The sequence below is a fragment of the Oncorhynchus nerka genome, linkage group LG13, assembly GCF_034236695.1.
Source record: "Oncorhynchus nerka isolate Pitt River linkage group LG13, Oner_Uvic_2.0, whole genome shotgun sequence".
NCBI lineage: Eukaryota > Metazoa > Chordata > Actinopteri > Salmoniformes > Salmonidae > Oncorhynchus > Oncorhynchus nerka.
The window spans coordinates 82,523,997-82,541,080 of record NC_088408.1 but is presented as its reverse complement, the minus strand read 5'-3'; the positions used below and the strand labels follow the sequence as shown (position 1 = coordinate 82,541,080).

The 17,084-nt window shown below is 42.5% G+C and overlaps 1 protein-coding gene across 6 annotated transcripts in view; it reads left to right on the top strand.

Moving 5' to 3' along the window:
* LOC115140266 (netrin receptor UNC5D-like) overlaps positions 1-17,084 on the top strand; it is a 273,232-nt gene that overhangs the window by 209,870 nt on the left and 46,278 nt on the right. For 2 of the 6 annotated variants that reach the window (XM_029678534.2, XM_029678531.2), the window contains exons 5-9: positions 6,071-6,251; positions 7,804-7,971; positions 9,503-9,667; positions 13,858-13,890; positions 15,455-15,640. In XM_029678534.2, coding sequence (XP_029534394.2) covers positions 6,071-6,251; positions 7,804-7,971; positions 9,503-9,667; positions 13,858-13,890; positions 15,455-15,640 — 733 coding nt within the window. Of the gene's footprint in view, positions 1-187; positions 345-6,070; positions 6,252-7,803; positions 7,972-9,502; positions 9,668-13,857; positions 13,891-15,454; positions 15,641-17,084 lie in introns of those variants that run through there. The other 4 variants (XM_029678537.2, XM_029678535.2, XM_029678532.2 and 1 more) reach the window with 4 other exon arrangements.

Below are 17,084 nucleotides of genomic sequence, written 5' to 3'. Positions count from 1 at the left end.
TTAAACTAACAGAATTGCACAATTGGTTGGGAGCATGTAAAACGTCAGCCATGTTCTTCAGCGCCATCAGGTCTTCATCACATTTTCACGTGTCTAGATGTAAATCCATGTCTCACAGTCCTTGTCTCCTGTTTCCAGGCCCACCCCTCTCCCCCGTCTCATCGATGGCCAACCGGCATACAGGGTGAGACGTCTCCTGAAGGTTCGACTTCTGAGCAGGGGTTTCCAGTACCTGGTTGACTGGGAGGGTTATGGCCTGGAGGAGAGGTGCTGGGTCTCCGCTAGGGACATCCTGGACCCAGGCCTCATCTTTGAATTCCAACGCCGGCACCCCGCTCAACCAGGTATGCGCCTAGGTTGGACACCAGGTGGCGTTCCTAGAAGGGGGGGGGGGGGCTGTCACACCCTGATCTGTTTCACCTGTCCAGTTCATCTTGTTTGTAAAGTCAACCAGCGGTTTTGTCTCAGCTCCTGCTTTTCCCCAGTCTCTCTGATTTTCGCCCTCCTGGCTTTGACCCTTTCCTGTCTTGACTCTGAGCCCGCCTGCCTGACCACTCTGCCTGGCCCTGACCCTGAGCCTGCCTGCCGTCCTATACCTTGTCCCCACCACTCTGGATTATCGACCAGTGCCTGACTTGACCTGTCGTTTACCTGCCCCTCTTGCCGTAATAAACATTGTTACTTCAACACAGTCTGCATTTGGGTCTTACCTGAAACATAATAGTCATTGTTGCTAGACAAAAACAATTTCACCTCTTCCACAATTACTTTACAGAATAAAAAATAATTTCATAATTTGGTTAGATATACAGTACCAGTCAAAAGTTTGGACACACCTAGTCATTCAAGAGATTTTCTTTATTTTTACTATTTTCTACATTATTGAATAAAAGTGAACACATCTCAACTATGAAATAACACATATGGAATCATGTAGTAACCAAAAAAGTGTTACATTTAAAAATATATATTTTATATTTTGATTCTGCAAAGTGGCCTCCCTTTACCTTGATGACAGCTTTACACACTCTTGGCATTCTCTCAACCAGCTTCACCTGAAATGTTGTTCCAACGGTCTTGAAGGAGTTCCCTTATATGCTGAGCACATGTTGGTTGCTTTTCCTTCACTCTGCGGTCCAACTCATCCAAAACCATCTCTATTGGGTTGATGTCGGGTGATTGTGGAGGTCAGGTCTTCTGATGCAGCACTCCATCACTCTCCTTCTTGGTCAAATAGCCCTTACACAGCTTGGAGGTGTGTTGGGTCATTGTCCTGTTGAAAAAGAAATTATAGTCCCACTAAACGCAAACCAGATGGGATGGCATATCGCTGCAGAATGCTGTGATAGCCATGCTGGTTAAGTGTGCCTTGAATTCTCAATAAATCGCTGACAGTGTCACCAGCAAAGCACCCCCACACTATCACACCACCTCCTCCATGCTTCACAGTGGGAACCACACATGCGGAGATCATCCGTTCACCTACTCTGTGTTTCACAAAGACACAGCGGCACCAAAAATCTCAAATTTGGGCTCATCAGACCAAAAGACAGATTTCCACTGGTCTAATGTCCATTGCTCGTGTTTCTTGAGCCAAGCAAGTCTCTTCTTCTTATTGGTGTCCTTTAGTAGTGGTTTATTTGCAGCAATTAGACCACAAAGGCCTAATTCATGCAGTCTCATCTGAACAGTTGATGTTGAGATGTTTCTGTTTCTTGAACTTTAAAGCATTTATTTGGGCAGCAATCTGATGTGCAGTTAACTCTAATGAATTTATCCTCTGCAGCAGAGTTAACTCTGGGTCTTCCTTTCCTGTGGTGGACCTCATGAGAGCCAGTTTCATCATAGCGCTTGATGGTTTTTGCAACTACACTTGAAGAAACTTTCAAAGATCTTAAAATGTTACTTATTAACTGCTTATTACACACCACAGACCAACAAATATTCTTCACATCAACAACATGGGAATCACTACAAAACTTATTGTATGTCGTCTTATAAACAATATTCGGCCCAGCCTTTGGAACTTTGGTTTTCCTAAACATATTGTGATCACTACATCCGATGGATTTGGATACTGCTTTCAAACACATTTCTGCAGCATTAGTAAAGAAAGGACCAATACATGTTGATGATTTCATTCCTGTACTGATTGTAACTACACTGGTAGGTTGATTGATAACCTGAACCAGGTTGGAGGCACTAGTTACAGTTATGAAGCCTTCTCTTGAGTGGGCAGTGTCACGTCTGCTCCCTCTCTTCCCCCCTGCTGCTTGAGGGCGCCAGACTGCCCTGCATCACACACTCCTTCCATCCATTAATCACACCTGCCTTTCCTCGTTGCGCGCATCAGCGAAATTGGGCTTACCTGGACTCACTCATCTGTTTATTTCCTCCCCTATATTTGTCAGTTCCCTTGTTCTGTTCCCCACTGCTGTATTGATTGTCTTGTGTTTGTGTCACTTGTTTGCTAACGCTGTTCCTGTCTCGTTCCATGTCCGTTTTTTATTAAATGTTTTACTGTCCGTACCGGCTTCGTCTCTCCAGTGTCATCCATGTGATAGGCAGCCTGATGAAAGCCAGTCAATATTTAAATCACCCAGAAAGTATACCTCACTATTGATATCACATACATTATCAAGCATTTCACAGATGTTATCCAGATACTGACTGTTCGCTGTCGGTGGTCTATAGCACCTTCCCACCAGAATGGGCTTTAGGCGAGACAGGTGACCTGTAGCCATATTACTTAACAGTATTTATTAGAAATTAGATCCTCTCTAAGCTTGACAGGAATGTGGCTCTGAATATAGCCACACCTCCACCTTTGGCATTTATGTATTTTCTGTAGCTTTTATAACCATGTATTTCTACCAATGTATCATCAAAGATATTATCTAAGTGAGTTTCAGATATTTTCAGAATATGTCATCTGTTACTAGCAAATTATTGATTTCATGAACCTTGTTTCTAAGCTACATATGTTAACGTAGGCTATTTTAAATGTTAAACACTTTTCTGGGATGCTTAACTTCTTGCGTCGAGCCAACCCGGATCCGGGATCATGACTACAGCCTCAAGCCCATTACCATAACGCAACGTTAACTATTCATGAAAATCGCAAATGAAATGAAATCAATATGCTAGCTCTCATGCTTAGCCTTTTGTTAACAACACTGTCATCTCAGATTTTAAAAAATATGCTTCTCAACCATAGCAAACTAGCATTTAGCATTTAGCGTTAGCATTTAGCATTAGCATTTAGCGTTAGCATCACCAGGAAACATTTTCACAAAAACCAGCAAAAACATTCAATAAATAATTTACCTTTGAAGAACTTCGGATGTTTTCAATGAGGAGACTCTCAGTTAGATAGCAAATGTTCAGTTTTCCTGAAAGATTATTTGTGCAGGAGAAATCGGTCCGTTTTCTGCGTCATGTTTGGCTACCAAAAAAAACGAAAATTCAGTTATAAAAACGCCGAACTTTTTCCAAAATAACTCCATAATATCGACTGAAACATGGCAAACGTTGTTTAGAATCAATCCTCAAGGTGTTTTTCTACATATCTCTTCAATGATGTATCGTTCCTGGAAGTGTGCTTCTCCCTCTGAATGGCATGGTAAAATGATTGCCACTGAGAATTGCGCATCAATTTAGACAAAGGACACCGGGCGGACACCTGGCAAATGTAGTCTCTTATGGCAGATCTTCCAATGATATGCCTACAAATACGTCACAATGCTGCAGACATCTTGGATGAACGGCGGAGAGCATAAGCTCGTTCACTGCACATTCACAGCCAGTAAAGGAGACGATAGTAAAACAGAGCCTCAAAAATTCAGCTCATTTCCTGTTTGAGGTTTCATCTTGGTTTCGCCTGTAGCATCAGTTCTGGGGCACTCACAGATAATATCTTTGCAGTTTTGAAAACGTCAGAGTGTTTTCTTTCCAAAGTTGCCAATTATATGCATAGTCGAGCATCTTTTCGTGACAAAATATTGCGCTTAAAACGGGCACGTTATTTTATCCAATAATGACATAGCGCCTCCATAGGTTGAAGAGGTTAATTGTTTTTCTTGCTTAGCTGAGGTAGACATGCTCAGGTTATTTTTTTATTAGTGCAGGGTGAGCTGCACATAGTGGACTTCCTACTAGGGCACACCAGCTCTACTTACATTATTACTCTGGTTCATAGTGTTAGCAGTTAAACTCCAAAGCAAATCAGGGGGAGGAAAATAGTTTATTTGAGAAGGACAAATCCATAGACGTTATGCTGGGAGTTAGATGTTCAATCTCCCCTGTCCTCAGCTTTTCTCCACAGAACAAACAAACAGGATGCCATTTATAGCCCCCCACCCTAGCTGGGCGTTGACCAATCAGAAATTCTTCCAGTACAACTGGGCCAATGGCCAAATAACAAGCATCCTGCTCCAGACTCAACGTAAAGACCAATGAAAACATGGCACACGTAGCTCTGAGTCCAGGACTGACATCCCACAGATTCTAAACAGCTGTTGACCTGAAGATCAACTATTTACATTGATCCCTGTTGATCGTTTAATTCTAGTACTCTCGTCCTCTGCGTTGTGTATTTATCTTCAAAATATTCTCATAATAGGGTCATGATTACTGCATACAATAGCTGTGGGATCAGCAGAGACCTTCAGGGCAGTAAGAGGGACATAAATTAGGTTACTTACATTGTTTTCCAACGACCCTAGGATAATGTACATTTGCTGACTCATTATGACAACTCAGTGACACAATAGTAGGGATTAAATGAGCTGGACTTGGGTCATTGATAAGTCATTGTCTCAACTCAGCCTTATAATACTGTGAAAAGATCCAGGATCTCAAAAAATGTCGGTGGAGCCTATCCTCCTTATAATACGAGCTTTGTTTCCATAAGGTATCAAATTTGTCAATAAATGTTACATCCACATAGCTGCAATAGTAAATGAAGGAGCGGAGACAGGTTGATGACAGATTTTTAAGCCTTCAGATATTTGAGACCTGGATTTTGTATGTGTGCCATTCAGAGGATGAATGGGCAAGACAAAATATATCCACTTGGCTTTGAATGGGGTATAGTGGTAGTAGGTGCCAGGCGATTTCAGTGTGTCAAGAACTACAAGGTTGCTGTTTTTTTTATTTTTACGCTTCACATTTACTTGTGTGTATCAAGAATGGTCCGCCACCTAATGGACATCCAGCCAACTTGACACAACTGTGAGAAGCATGGACCAGCATCCCTGTGGAATGCTTTATACACCTTGTAATCCATTTCCTGACAAATTGAGGGTTAAAGGGGGTGTAAATCAAATCAAATCAAATCACATTTTATTTGTCACATACACATGGTTAGCAGATGTTAGTGCGAGTGTAGCGAAATGCTTGTGCTTCTAGTTCCGACAATGCAGTAATAACCAACAAGTAATCTAACTAACAATTCCAAAACTACTGTCTTATACACAGTGTAAGGGGATAAAGAATATGTACATAAGGATATATGAATGAGTGATGGTACAGGGCAGCATACAGTAGATGGTATCGAGTACAGTATATACATATGAGATGAGTATGTAGACAAAGTAAACAAAGTGGCATAGTTAAACTCAATATTAGGAAGGCGTTTCTAATATTTTGTACAGTGTGTGTGCATGTTTTTGCAGTTTGAAAACACGGCATGTGTTTGATGAATGAAGCACCCTGTAAATCCATCAACCAGCCCTATTTCACCGCAGTGTGAATATAATTTGCAAAAGCAGCGATGCAGTTTCATATACCAGGGTAGGAGCATTGGAGCAATAAAGCATCACTAAGTTTGTAATTCATAATTTGTTTTCCTCTCTGTCTGTGTTGCTGGTAATTGGTTATGGCCCTCTGAACGCCTAATGGCTGCGGTCATGTGGTTGGGTGATCTGGTGTGGTTGTATTCTGTAATAAGTCTGTAATAACTCTCTAACTCTCGCTGACTCTCTCTCTAAATGTTTACCTGTTTTCTATGTCTCTCTCTCTAACTCTGTCTACCTCTTTTCTGTCTCTCTCTCTTCTCTCTTGTCGGCAGGTGGTGTGGCTGAAGAACGAGGAGCTGGTGAGCTCCCTGACGGATGACAACATTGACACCCGAGCTGACCACAATCTCATCATCAACGAGGCACGACTGTCCGACTCAGGAAACTACACGTGCCTGGCCAGCAACATCGTGGCCAAAAGACGCAGTTCCACAGCCACTGTGGTTGTTTTCGGTAAGGCTCCGGTCCCAGCCCCAGCCACTAACTGACTGTGTTTGTCTGTTTTCGGACACAGTGTTTGTGTTTGTCTGTTCCTGGACACAGGAAATAACCTGTTAAGCCTAGTCCTATTTTAAGAAAATACTCCATCGAACATGCTTTTTAGTCAGGACTGGACTGGGCTTAATCTTTGTCTGGGAAACCAGTCTGTAGTGTTAACAGGGTGCCTCAGATCAATTTGAGTGTTTCATGCCCCCACACAAGTGATTAAGAGACCCATCTTAGTGTTTTTGTTAGGAAAGCTTTTTCCCTTTATTTAGATAAATGTACTATTCAAAGAGTCAATTGACTGCCTCCCCTTTGAAATCAATGTGTATTTTATGAAAGGGAATAAGATACTGTGTCTTAATCTCATTTAAAGAAGTGTTGCTTATTAATTACGCATTTGCTAGAGGCCTTGGAGCAATTCGGGAGCTCACAAAATGTTGGTAAATATGTTCCTCCATGTCCCCACACATACAAATGACAGAGCAAACAAATCAGACCAAAGGGGTTGGCGACTCAGTAATATAACCTCTCATTCATTCAGATTTAAACTGCCCAACTATGTGAATGTGCCGTGGCCTGTTTGAATGGATTAGTCTTACCAATTTTTCTCCTTGATACAAAGTGCTTTGATAATTGAACTGGCAATTAACATAAAAGTAGTGCAAATTTTCCACCTTTGATGTACTGTACACAATATGCTCAAGAATCTATTGATGTAACATCATGGAGCATTTTGCTAATCATTAACACCTCTAAACTGTTGTCTGTATAGTTAACTCTGTAGGAGATTTGATTAACTTCAAAGGCAAATCAGCAGTTGAAACAATAATAAAGTGTACTCCCACACCACTGTTTCAGTGAAAAGAGGGATGGGCTGGAGAAATGTAATCATTCTCAAATTCATAGAAAGAACTATGGATGTAAAGACTGATATAAAAACGATCATTATAACCAGCGTGTTATGAGGCTATGGAGTGTTTGGTTACATTTACTTTGTTTACAAGCATTGGAGTAAAACAAGCTTATATTTTGGGTTCTGATAGGGTATGACAGTTGAACTAAGCTCATGAGAAATGTACAAGTTGGTCGCTGTGGAGATCCTATGACAGTGCCATGTTGAAAGTCTCAGAGCTCTTCAGTAAGATACCAAGAGTGTGCAATCAAGGCAAAGGGTGGCTACTTTGAATAATCTTAATTATAAAATATATTGATTTTGATTTGTTTAACACTTTTTTGGTTACTACATGATTCCATATGTGTTATTTCATAGTTTTGGCGTCTTCACTATTATTCTACAATGTAGAAAATAGTACAAATAAAGAAACAATAGATGTCAACTTTTGACTGGTACTGTAAGTCAGAAAATGGATGTAGCAACTGCTGATTGCCCTTTTAAATAAAGTTTCCCTCTCTTTATCATTCTCTCCCTAACGCACCCCCATATCTCCCTAACGGACCCCCCTATCTCCCTAACTCACCCCCATATCTCCATAACTCACCCACATCTATCTCTCTGTAGTGAATGGTGGATGGTCACTGTGGACAGAGTGGTCTTCCTGTAATGTTCCCTGTGGTCGAGGTGTCCAGAAACGCTCCCGTACCTGTACCAACCCTGCCCCGCTTAATGGAGGGGCTTTCTGCCAGGGCATGTCTGTGCAGAAGATCACCTGTAATGCCCTCTGTCCAAGTAAGCTCTTCTACCTCATGAAGTACTGTAGAGCTGGTGAATAGACTTAGCCTTGTTTGACCATGATCTTGCGAGATCACATTCAGTTTCTCTACTCACAGAGGTCATTAGGTTTCACCTGGAAAGACTAGACTGGTATCTTCTGGGAATGTCTCCAATGGTTAAGCCATTTGACTTTCAAGGATAGTATGCTCAACTTTATGATTTGTTGAATATAGTAGGCCGGTGTGCCATGCCAGCATCTAGGTGCAGAGTCAACATCTGGATATGCAAGACTATAAATACTGTATGATATTGTGTGTAAGTCTTCTAGTCTTTGTAGTTGTGTATAGGCTGAAACTTGGCCGCAAGTGGATCTTCCAACAAGACAATAACCCCTAGCACACATCAAAATTCACTAACAGTAAATTAACCACAAAATCAACATTTTGCAATGTCCATCTCAGTCTCCGGACTTGATCCCCATGGAAAAGCTTTGGTTTGAATTGAAGAGGGTAGTCCATAAGCACAGACAAAGGATTTTAAGAACCTGGAAAGATTATGTATAGAGGAATGGTCTAAGATCCCTCCCAATGTGTTCTCCAACCTCATAAAATATTTTAGAAAGGGGCTCAGTGTCGTTGTCCTCGCAGGGGGAGGGTGCTGGAGTATTGAAAACGGGAGATCCAATCATTTTGACCTTTTGTAGATCTTTATTTGTATTACTTGTTTAACAAAATATCTTTCTCTGACTATTAGTATAAAATAATATAATTGTAAAAAATATATATTTAAAAGAAATACAATATAGGTCAGTATTTCTTTGATTTATTTGAGTCTTTTTTGCTCATCTTTATCGAGGGAACCAACAATAGAAATAATAATAATTCTGGACCCCACTGTATGTTGTTTGCTGCTGCTGTTATGTATCTCTTCTGTGTCTTCCTGTCCCAGAAAATTGTTTGTAATAGTTCCCAGTCTTACTTACTGTAACGGTCTTCAAAAGCTAATCACAAGGGAGAGACTGGATTGGTTAGGGAAGAAGCTATCTGGCGAGAACACAATATGTATGCACTAACATGGTCAACCCAAACACACTCTGTATTCTCTGCATCATATAAAAACATACATTTGCATTAAATTAGCTGGAAGAAAACTGAAAGAATGTAGCGCAGAGTGCTTTTAGAACTCATGGAACGCGACAAAATAAATTGCGCTGTTCTCCAGAGATTGTGCATAGAGGCGGATTACGGTCTCCGCAAAACTCTGCCAAGAAATCTCTTTTGGCACCGTATGGTCTACCAATATTAGTTATCTGTGCATGATGGGATCCTCCTAGATCAAATGACACAGACGACAGAGAAACCGGAGTATAAACATGCACGGCTACATCACGGGGTTTAATTTCACATTTTGCATGGGGGAAAGAAGAGCGTTCCCATTATGTGAGAAGAACCTGAGGGTTAATGTGGAGTGAATACGCTCTGAGATCGACCACCCGCCTCACCTTCTGTTCTGTCTCTGTGTTCGTGTTCCATTTCCTCATCCACAGTTGATGGTGGCTGGGAGGAGTGGAGCGCGTGGACGCTGTGCAGTGTGCAGTGTGAGCGACAGCGTAGGAGGGAGTGCAATGATCCACCACCCAGACACAGGGGCAAGATGTGTGATGGGCCCAGCGACACCACAGAGAACTGCACTGGAGGAATGTGTTCCCAGAGTAAGTCCCTTACTCCTTTCTCTTTCCTTTCTAGATTGCAGTCCTAACCTTCACTGTCATCTCCATAAGCCACATCTTCATTACACGGATCACAACAGGACCCATCATTAACACATATGAACAGCTTGCCACACAGGGATTTGTTGGATAAATACACATACTGAAATGAAGTCCACATTGCTAGAGCTCTCAGTGCATGATAACACTATGGTAATCCCTCCTGTAGTGTTCATGCGAAACGTCCCCCTGCATCAGGAGAGCGTAGCTATCACTGAAGACATGGAGGGTGCATTCAGTTTTGACCACAGTTTGGAAGTTCTGACCACAGTTGTCAAAGAGATTTTGTAACAGATGTGCAATTTCATCAAATGCATCACCCATAATATGATTAACTCTCATGAATGTTGCACAATGAGAGGTTTTTAATTAAATATTGAGAGTTACACATTTGTCTACTCAACTGTAAACTAGTGCCACTTTTGCGTTTTTGAAATGGGGCTCAAACTGTGACACTAATTACCAGGCGAAAAATAAATCACATACACTACCATTCAAAAGTTTGGGGTCACTTAGAAATGTCTTTGTTTTTAAAAGAAAAGCACATTTTTAGCAATAACATCAAATTGATCAAAAATACAGGGTAGACATTGTTAATGTTGTAAATGAGTATTGTAGCTGATTTTTTATGGAATATCTACATAGGCGTACAGAGGCCCATTATCAGCAACCATCACTCCTATGTTCCAATGGCATGTTGTGTTAGCTAATCCAAGTTTATCATTTTAAAAGGCTAATTGATTCTTAGAAAAGCCTTTTTCAATTATGTTAGCACAGCTGAAAACTGTTGTGTTGATTAAAAGAAGCAAGAAAACTGACATTAGGCTAGTTGAGTATCTGGAGCATCCACATTTGTGGGTTTGATTACAGGCTCAAAATGGCCAGAAACAAAGTCCTTCCTTCTGAAACTTGTCAGTCTATTCTTGTTCTGAGAAATGAAGGCTATTCCATGCGAGAAATTGCCAAGAAACTGAAGATCTCGTACAGGCTGTGTACTACTCCCTTCACAGAACAGTGCAAACGGGCACTAACCAGAATAGAAAGAGGAGTGGGAGGCCCAGGTGCACAACTGTGCAAGAGGAAAAGTATATTAGAGTGTCTAGTTTGAAAAATAGACGCCTCAGAAGTCTTCAGCTGGGAGCTTCATTAAATAGTACCCGCAAAACACCAGTCTCAACGTCAACAGTGAAGAGGTGACTCCGGAATGATGTCCAGTGTCTGTGTTCTTTTGCCCATATAAAATATTTTATTTTATTGGCCAGTCTGAGATATGGCTTTTTCTTTGTAACTCTGTCTAGAAGGCCAGCATACCGGAGTCGCCTCTTCACTGTTGACATTGAGACTGCTGTTTTGCGGGTACTATTTAATGAAGCTGCCAGTTGAGTTCTTGTGATGCATCTGTTTCTCAAACTAGACACTCTAATGTACTTGTCCTCAGTTGTGCACCAATGGTGCCAGGTTTCCTCTAGACGTGACGCTTGGCATTCAGGCCAAAGAGTTCCATCTTGGTCTCACCAGACCAGAGAATCGTATTTCTCATGGTCTGGGAGTCTGTAGGTGCCTTTTGGCAAACTCCAAGTGGGCTGTCATGTGCCTTTTACTGAGGAGTGGCTTCCGTCTGCCCACTTGACCATAAAGGCCTGATTGGTGGAGTGCTGCAGAGATAGTTGTCCTTCTGGAAGGTTCTCGCATCTCCACAGAGGAACTCTAGAGCTCTGTCAGAGTGACCATCGGGCCCGCGACCGGGAGACCCATGAGGCGGGCGGCCAGCTCTAGGAAGAGTCTTGGTGGTTCCAAACTTCTTCCATTTAAAAATGGTGGCCACTGTGTTATTGGAGAACTTCAATTCGGCAGAAATGTTTTGGTACCCTTCCCCAGATCTGTGCCTCGACACAATCCTGTCTCGAAGCTCTACAGACAATTCCTTCAACCCCGTGCCTTATTTTTTTTCTCTGACATGCACTGTCAACTGTGGCACCTTATATAGACAGGTGTGTACCTTTACAAATCATGTCCAATCAATTGAATTTACTACAAGTTGACTCAAATCAAGATGTAGAAACATCTCACGGATGATCAATGAAAACAGGATGCACCTGTGCTTCATTTCCAGTTTCATAGCAAATGGGCTGAATACTTATGTAAATAAGGTATTTTTGTTTTTCCTGTTTAAGAAATTTGCAAAAATGTCTAGGGAATATTTAATCATTTTCAGAATAAGGCTGTTACGTTACAGCCTTATTCTAAAATTGATTAAATAAATAAAAATCCTCAGCAATCTACACACAATAGCCCATAATGACAAAGCAAAAACAGGTTTTTAGAAATGTTTGCAGATTTCTTACAATATGCGTTGTCTTGGCTTGTCACACTACCTACCATGTTTGACTCATCTGCCCATAGAACATTCTTCCAAAACTTGATGAACATCCAGGTGCTTCCATGTCCTTTTTGGCAAACTTGAGGAGAATGTCAGGCCATCTGTCTGTGATCTCAAGCTGGAGCACAGCTGTGTTATGCAGCAAGACAATGATCCAAACACACAATCAACTCTACGTGAAAATGACTAAAAAGTTCAAATTAAAATTAAAATGGAACTCTTTGGCCTGAATTCTTAGCGTCATGTCTGGAGGAAACCTGGTACCATCCCTACGGTGAAGCATAGCTGTGGCAGCATCATCTTGTGGGGATGTTTTTCAGCGGCAAGGACTGGGAGACTAGTCAGGATCGAGGGAAAGATGAACGGAGCAAAGTACAGAGGGATCCTTGATCGGAGCAAAGTACAGAGAGATCCTTGATCAAAACCTGCTCCAGAGCTCTCAGGACATCAGACTGGGGCAACAGTTCACCTTCCAACAGGACAACGACCCTATGCACACAGCCAAGACAACGCAGGAGAGGCTTCGGGACAAGTCTCTGAATGTCCTTGAATGGCCCAGCCAGAGCCCGGACTTGAACACGATTTATCATCTCTGGAGTGACCTGAAAATAGCTGTACAGTGGTCGCGGGCCTCCCCGTCCAACCTCCCCGACAGAGCTTGAGATCTGCAGAGAAGAATGGGAGAAACTCCCCAAATACAAGAAGACTCGCGGCTGTAATCGCTGCCAAAGGTGCTTCAACAAAGTACTGAGTAAAGGGTGAATACTTATGTAAATGTGATTATTTAATTTTTAATACATTTGCAAAAAAATGTAAAAAACCTTTTGCTTTGTCATTATGGGGTATTGTGTGTAGATTGATGAGGAAGAAAAAACTATTTAAGCAATTTAGAATAAGGCTGTAACGTAATAAAATGTGAAAAAGTCAAAGGGTCTGAATGCTTTCCGAATGCACTCTGTATATATACTCTATATACAGTGTCTGTCTGCCCTGTCTGCCCTGTCTGTCTGTCTGTCTGTCTGTCTGTCTGTCTGTCTGTCTGTCTGTCTGTCTGTCTGTCTGTCTGTCTTGTCTGTCTTGTCTGTCTTGTCTGTCTGTCTTGTCTGTCTGTCTTGTCTGTCTGTCTGTCTGTCTGTCTGTCTGTCTGTCTGTCTGCCTGCCCTTCCTGTCTGTCTGCCCTTCCTGTCTGTCTGCCCTTTCTGTCTGTCTGTCTGGCTGGCAATAAAGAAAGAGAGCCAACAGTATGTTTTACAAAGTAGGATTGTTATTTTGGGTTTCTTCGGTACAAAAGAAGCATTGTTTAGCTCCAATTTTCCATTGGTAATCATAAATTGTCAAAAAATGTTTGACCCTTTTCTTTTCCTCCTTGTGAAGGAGAGATATGATCATGATCAAAGTATTTTTCAGACCCATTTGCCAATCTCCCCCTTGGCCACTTTTATCCATGTTGATTTGAGTCTGGTAATGATGTCATCATTATCTGGGCAGTCTGTATCTGTATATCTCAGTGGTAGGGCATCTCCACATGATTGAAAGACATGCACTAGTAGGATACCTCACTCACACAGGGCTGGCGTTTAATCACCTTGTTCGGTATGTGTCCCAAATGGCAACCTATTCCCTTTATAGTGCACTACTTTTGTAGTGAAGTAGTGCACCATAAAGGGAATAGGGCGCCATTTGTGACACAGTCAGGGCTGGTGTTTAATCACCTCGTCTCTTTCTCCTTTTCACATTCTCTCTGTCTTTGCAGATGGAAAGCTGCTGCATGATGTTAAACCTCAAAGTGAGTCCTTCCTTTCTGCATTTCTTTTATCTTCAACCCCAATCTCTTGACCTAATTTCTGAGGCATAAAAATGACCAAATTGTCACTAGATGAAAGTTCAGGGTCCAGAATCAGAGTATTAGCAGTTTTTTTTGTTATGGGCACCTATTTTTGACAGCTACCTACTTGGTTAACTTTAATTTACCTGCATTTTACACAGCCATCACACCCATCAAAAAAACTTGTAGTCAGGTTCTGAACAGAATTAGAACCATGTTCTACCATTCCATCACTCAACTGTCCACTTTTCACAAGTGTGACATCACAACAGGCTTTCCTTCTCGGATTGAGCCAGGAGATTGATCTCTTGTGACAACTGAACATGTGCTATATTGTAGGTGATTAATGGAGTGTAATTATTGCAAACAAGCTAATTTGACCAATTTGCAGTGATTCCTCACTTGTATTCTCTGGTGGGTCTCAGATCAGATAATCTCTCCCCCGTGCATATACCGCCTGACACCTGCTGAAATGACTGTCAGCAGTACCTTGACTGGAACTGCAGCAGTGTCTGTAATAAGCCTTCATTAGGCTGACAGACAGGCTCACTCACGTAATGGGTGGTTGTTGCCTGGGTTTGCAACACATTCTGGGTCAAATCATTGATTTGAGGACCTCCCGAGTGGCGCAGCGATCTAAGGGACTGCATTGCAGTGCTAGAGGCGTCACTACAGATCCGGGTTCGATCCCGGGCTGTGCCGCAGCCGGCAGCGACCGGGATCCCCATGAGGCGGCCCAGCGTCGTCCGGGTTTGGCTGGCTTGGGATGTCCTTGTCCCATCGTGCTCTAGTGACTCCATGCGCATGCACTCAGACTTCAGTCACCAGCTGTATGGGGTTTCCTCTGACACATTGGTGTGGCTGGCTTCTGGGTTAAGTGGGCAGTGGGTCAAGAAGCAGTCTGGCTAGGCAGGGTTGTGTTTCAGAGGACACATGGCTCTTGACCATTGAGTTCAAAGTTCTAGAATGGGGAGATGAACATTTGGTGACATAATTTTCATAACGGAGCTCCTTTAAATGAATTTGCCTCGGTCATTTCCTGTCACTGTCAGTGACCAGTTGGTCATACTATGTAGTTTAGTATGTACCATATATTTATGGGATATAGACTAGTGTGTCTGAAAGCGGTTATACCTCCCTCCGTCTCACTGTTAACAGCTTTATGAATGTCTTGTGTAACAGCGGTGTAGAGGCAAAACATTTCCATCTAGTCCTGTGTGTGGTGAGAAGAGGAGCATGTCAGTTGAGCAGTTAAAGGGTATGTTGAGATGTACAGCCAGCACACTGCTTTAAAAGGAATTCACTCTCCAAAAGCTCCTTAAAACAATGCAAAACCAGTATACTGTAGAATATGTCATCTAATATTTAAGATGCCCAAGAATGTTACCACATTAGAATCACTACCACCACCATTCTCTCATGTCCCTTTTCAATGTCTCTTTACTCTGCCTTAGTTAAGCTTCTTACACATTATTCTTTACGCTAAGCATACATCCAGTGAGACTGTTGTTTCTGTGTGTACCAGGTATGGATGGCTCCAACGACGTGGCTCTTTACTCTGGGCTGGGGGCGGGGATCATAGCTGTGACTGTCCTTGTGGTGGCTGTCATGCTGTACCGGAAAAACCAGAGCGACTACGGCGTTGATGTCATCGATTCGTCCGCGCTTACCGGGGGCTTCCAGTCTTTCAACTTCAAGACCACCAGACAAGGTGAGCTAGCGCTGCCTGTCACTGTATGCCCTGTCTCACACAAGGCCAAACAGCAGGCAGGAGTTTGTCAAGGTTCCTTTAGGAATGCTGCCGCTGCTGGTGATAGATTGCATGTGTTGGCATTGAGGAGGCACGGTGCATTATCCTGCACATCTGCCTAGGATTTATATTATCATGATCACTGAAAGGATCTATCCTTCTATTTTGATAGACCAGATGCTCTGTTATTGCAGACATAGGTTATCAATTGTTGAAGGACACTTCCTGTGAACCCCTGGCTGCAGACCATACACATTTGACTGTGAAGCAACCAAACCCCCTTCCCTGTCGTCAGATAGCCCCAGCCAAATCCACTGATGGATAAATGTGAAAAGCATGGAATAGTGAACATCAATTCAATTTTTGTTGTGCACAGAAATCATTTCTGTTCATAAGTGTCTGGGTCTGTGGCTTGTCCCAGGCAGCCTTGCTACATGCATTGATATTACTGTCAGTGACACTTCTGGGTTAGCAGAAGTGATAGCCATCACAGCGGCGGGTGATAAATTCTGTCTAGTTGTGACAGCGCTGTGAAAAGCCCTGCCGGAGCCATGCACATCCAATGCTCCCAAGGCCTGGGAAGTCATGCATGTACCTCACCACACGCCATGGAGGGGGAGGCTGGGGAGCTGGGGGACGGTGCCGGGCTACATCCAGCAGGCCATCAATCGTATTTAAATAGGCCAGGTTTTCAGGAGCTGCCTGCTGTGCCCTCCACCGGCCACCATCACTCCATTCTTCTATTCCCTTCTCCGTCAGCCTGCTAAATGAGCCTCTGAAATATAGCCCTTATTCTCTGCTTTCCCATCTCAGCTATGGATTCTCATTTTACAGAGGAAGGGGAGGAGACTAACGAATAGCTTGTATTTTATTATGCTTGACCTGTTTTTTTTCCAGTTGACCTTATTCCGGTAGATTTTTCATAAGCCCAATAACGTCCGGTTACACACATTGAGAGAAAAACATAGCTTTACTCATGTGTGTTGTTTTATGAATCAGTAGCTTTTCATGCCTTGTGATTGCTTTAAAAAGGCCCTTAATGCTTGACATCGCTCCTGCCATGACATGGTTTAAGGCAGAGTGGTGAATGAGTCTTTAGGGCTGACCCTGTCTCCCTGCATTACGGCTGGCCGTGAAGGATTTTTAATCAGAGATCCAATTCCAAACATATCCCTCAAGGTATTCAACGTGAGGTCCATTTCATTAACTTCTTTCATCCAACCTCCTCCACAATTCCATTTTGATCCACCATGTTAAAGATCCACACTCAAGCGATAATCTGATTTTTCTCCACTGATAGAAGAAGAAAAATGCACATGGCTGTTCACATGTCAGGTTGAAAGCTTAAGCAATGTCTACTGAAATGCATTATCTATCTGTCCAGGGCTTGTGAAGCTGAATTTCC